Source organism: Crocuta crocuta, unplaced genomic scaffold (assembly GCF_008692635.1).
Source record: "Crocuta crocuta isolate KB4526 unplaced genomic scaffold, BGI_CrCroc_1.0 scaffold275, whole genome shotgun sequence".
Lineage (NCBI taxonomy): Eukaryota > Metazoa > Chordata > Mammalia > Carnivora > Hyaenidae > Crocuta > Crocuta crocuta.
Genome location: NW_027530497.1, coordinates 73254 through 77533, shown reverse-complemented (window position 1 = coordinate 77533; position 4280 = coordinate 73254). Strand labels below are relative to the sequence as shown.

At 55.1% G+C, this 4280-nt stretch overlaps 1 protein-coding gene across 1 annotated transcript in view; it reads right to left on the bottom strand.

Annotated features, from left to right (window-relative positions):
* Nucleotides 1-747: 747 nt before the first annotated feature.
* LOC144233651 (antimicrobial peptide NK-lysin-like) overlaps nucleotides 748-4280 on the bottom strand; it is a 3883-nt gene continuing 350 nt past the window's right edge. The window contains exons 2-5 of the mRNA XM_077766652.1: nucleotides 3925-4028; nucleotides 3393-3476; nucleotides 2121-2289; nucleotides 748-911 (exon numbers count right to left, since the gene is read on the bottom strand). Coding sequence (XP_077622778.1) covers nucleotides 904-911; nucleotides 2121-2289; nucleotides 3393-3476; nucleotides 3925-4028 — 365 coding nt within the window. The 3' untranslated portion in view covers nucleotides 748-903. The remainder of the gene's footprint in view (nucleotides 912-2120; nucleotides 2290-3392; nucleotides 3477-3924; nucleotides 4029-4280) is intronic.

Sequence of the window (4280 nt, the reverse complement as noted above, 5' to 3'; positions counted from 1 at the left end):
ACACCTGCCCCATTGGGCCGATGAGGACTCAGTGTCTGATGGGGCTTCTAGGAAAGAAGCTTCCATTCTCTTCCAAGGGCAGAGAGGCTACCAAAGAATGCTCTTTCCCTCCTGATGACATACTGTAAAATGTAAAGTTTGACCTGATGTGGCCATGGCTGCTGCCCAGAAGGAAGTCAGCTGAGACCAGTCTCACTATACAGAGGTGGGAAGACCTGTGAGAATGGCAGAGAAACAGGACTGAAGCTCTGGGGACACCACTCAGTTCTGGATCATTCTTTGCCTGAGTTATCTATGCACTATTTAATGATTTGACCCAATAAATTGCCTTTTCATTTACCCAGAAGGAGCAAAGACTTCTATTGATGGCAACCAAATAATGTAATATATACCCTGCAAAACAGCAAACAAAGGCTCCCTGAAAAGAGAAGCAAAGGTGGGTATCTGTCCGCTATGACGAGGAGCACTCTCACCTTCAACCTGCTGCTCCTCCTCCTGGCCTGAGAGCTTCTGGGGGTACCTCCACCCTGTACCCCAAGGACTGTGCATCTCTAGTGACTGTCCCTAAGTATTTCGTGAGTATATGTGTAAGGACTGCTGAGGCTCACTCGCTCACCACCAAATCCCTAGCCTCTAGTACAGTGCGGGACAAACAAGAAACATTTATTGAAGGAATGCATGAGCCACCCAAGCACGCCTCCCAGCCCCGCCCCTCAAATCCACCAAAGGAAAAGCAGCTGTGGCCAAAAGCTTGCATGACATTTATTCTTCTGCAGGGGGAGGCACTGAGAAGTTAGGTGAGGGAACTGGAGGGTGGGCTCTGGGTGTGGGAGGGCAGAAGCAGGTGGTGGTTGCTGGAGAATCCGTGCTCCTCCCCAGGGTGGGGTCTGAGGCCCCAGGGGCTCAGCGACCTGCAGTGGAGACAAGAGAGAAGAGAAGTGGGCAGGAGTGTGGGGTGTCCACGGGAAATGGGGACTAGAACCTCCTGTCCCTACAGAACAGCCCTGGACTCACATCCTGGAACCCAGTCGGGCCCCAGTNGTGTGGCTTGTGGGGCTTTAGAGATGAAAAACCACAGACTCTAATCACGGGAAATGGTGGGGACCTCACACTGTGGTGGCCCCCAGATCTGCCGGCATCAAGTCCCACGGCCTCAGTCAGGGCTACACGAGTCGCCAGAGCCAATGACGGCCCTTCCTGTCCCATGTGCTGCAGCCCTGGCCTGACCTGCACCACAGCCTGAGCAGCCCTGGAGGGACAGACGGGAGAGCGCTCCCTGCCAGCCGGTCTCCTGAGCTCAGCTCTCAGGCCCCTAGCGTCCCGGGCACAGATGTGGCCTGGCTCCCGTGCCCAGGCACCCGTGCCGTGCTGGGGGATGGGAGTTCAATCAGGGCTCTGATGTCTTTGACGGTCCCTGTCTGAGGTTGCTTGCTGGGTGTCAATATCCCTACACATAATCATTTCATTCAGTCCTTGGTGGAAACCAGAACTACGCATTCCTATCCCCTTCCCAGGTGAGGACACTCCAGCTCACAGAGGCTAAGCTACTTGTTCAAGGACACAGCTGACCAGAGATGGGGACCTGATGGCACCCCCGTATTGCCTGGAATAAAACGCCAAGCCCTTGGGTGCCTGGCTGGCTTAGTCAGTGGAGCATGTGACTCAGCATCTGGGGGCTGAGTTCAAGCCTAGTTTGATGGAGAGATTATTAAAAATAAATATATTAGAAGCCTCAACTCTTTTTTTTTTTTAAGTAGGCTTCACATCCAGTGTGGAGTCCAACGCAGAATTTGAACTCATGACCCTGAGATCAAGACCTGAGCTGAGATCAAGAGTCAGATGTTCAACCAACTCTGCCCCCCAGGCACCCAAATCCCAACCTCTTAGTGAGTATTTCTCAGCCGTTTCCAGCTGCAGCCCACCTGCACATAGTCTCCATGCTTTCTACACCATGAGGCCAGTAACGTGTCACCACAAGGAAGCTTAGAGGGACATGATGAGCTGTTTATGAAGCTCCCTACGACAGATGTATTTCTGTGTTTTTAAACCTTGTTGTACATACTTGGGGACAAGATCTGGGCCCTCCAGAAAGGAGTCACTGCCATTACCTCTACACTCACCGACTTGACACTTGCACAGCCTGAATGTCACGCAGATATCCTGGCGGGGTGGAGCATTGAAGATACTCCAGGTGATTTTGTTTACATATTTGGAGATGGTCTCTTTGCAGAGATTTTCCACCAGCGGAAACTGTGAGCACACCAGCTGCGCAACGTTTTCAATGGTCATCTGCAACAGCAACAGCACCATTCCAGATAGAGGAATCAGGTGAGTTCAGTCCAGGACTGCCGTCCCCCTGGACACCCCAGCAGCTCTAGGCCCTGGGAACCTTGACCACAGGCATGCTGGGAGCAGGGCTTAGTGCCAGGTGGCCATGTGGGCAGACGATAGAGAGACAGGGATCAGACCTCATGCCCAGGCCCCATAGCCTGGGGCTTTGTGAGGACATCGGCCCTGTAGTGTCCCAGTTCCCTATACACCGTCATCCCACCCCAACCCCCGCCTTCTGGGTGGAGAACAGTGCCCATGGCCCCTAGACCCACAGGAGAGGCTCTGCCTGCCAAGCTTCCTGGGCCCCAGCCTGATGGGCTCATGCACAGAGTGCATGACAAAGGTTAGGATAAGAAAGAACTTGGAGTCTTGGCACATTCGACTCTGATATACCCTCTGCCACCACCCCGAGGAGAAGGGTAAAGCTGCGTTCCCAGGGCTGAGGGTGGGCTCTGCAGTGCCAGGGAGCTGAGCAGGATCAGGGAACAAAGCAGAGGCAGGGGGAAACGGGGAGGGGAGAGCAGTGCTTCTTGGTAGTAACACATCCCCTTGTTAAGCACTTGCGCAGGGCCAGGGGTGGAGCTAAGCTCGTCCCACCCCCTCAGCTCCTTTGAAGGATTACTATGCATCCCACTACTCAGGTAAGAAAATTGAGGCTCTGAAAGCATTACAGACTTGGACCAGCCATGCTGTTACGAAGGGGTAGATCAGGGGCTGGTTAATCCTGACCCAGGCGCCCCCTGGACCCAGCCTCACGAAACCTGGCCATGGACACATCTGGTGGGGCTACAGGGGAAAGAGTCTTACCTTTAATGGGGACAGGTTTCCTTTGACAATAGGATGGAAAACATGCACGCTCTTCCTCCTACTTCCACGCTCCCAGAGCTTCCCAACTACAGGAGAGTCTCTGCAGTCCCTCCCCAGATACAGGAGCGAACCATGGACCCCTGCTGAGAAGGTCCAGCCTAACCAGGGATCCACTCCTCCCCAGGGGCTTGTCTAGAGCCCATACCATGGCCCTCACCAGCCAGCTGCTGGCTCCTTAAACCATAGGAAATCACCTGAATCCGCTGCCTTCCCACGCAATTCTTCACCCAATTAAGTATCAGACGACAGATTTCACATAGGTTTAAAGACACGTTACTCTGTCAGAAAAAGAAGACCCCAAAATGGTGTGTCAGACACTCCAAGAGCACCTGGCAGGAGCCCATGCTGCCTCCTAGGCCAGCGGGAGCCTCTAGGATCTTTCTGTGCTTTAGAGCCCAAAGCAGGCTGGCTGGCCCTGCCCACCCTCCTGCTAGGCTTGGTGGGGCTGAGACCCCCCAGCACCTGCCCCACACCCGCAGCCCCTCACCCAGAGCAGCCCTCTCCCCTCTTCTCTACTCTGGACAGAACCCAGAGGACACTCTGTGGGAAAGCCCCGCCAGACTGAGGTAGACCCCCACCCGGGCACCACCTTGCACAAAACCAACATCTTGAGCCCACAGCCCTGCCTCCCCTCTCCTCAACAGGATGGGCAGCCCTGCCTGCTGGTCCCAGGACAGAGAGAATGGGGAAGGGCTGTGGGAGGTGAACAGGGAGCCAGCAGTGAACCTGGGGGATGTCCTGGACCATCATCTGGAAGAACGGGTCATTCAGACAACTGTCAGCCATGTCCAGGTCATGGTCCTCAGGGGTCGGACCAGAGAAGGTCAGACCTGGGGAAGAAACAACATCAGCGTCCCTCCGCAAGGGGAAGGAGACAGAATGGTCAGATCTCCTGGCTGGCGGGGAGCCGCGGAGGTGGCCAGAGCGCAGGACAGGAGCGGGGCTGTGTGAGGGGTCCAGGAGGCCTGTCCTCACACCCCGCCCTGGAGCTGCTTTGACCCATTCTCTGCAACAGACATGCTCTCAAGTTCTTTCTGGAAACAGGAGGAGAAGATTATATTGCCTCCCTGCCCCCCGCCCCG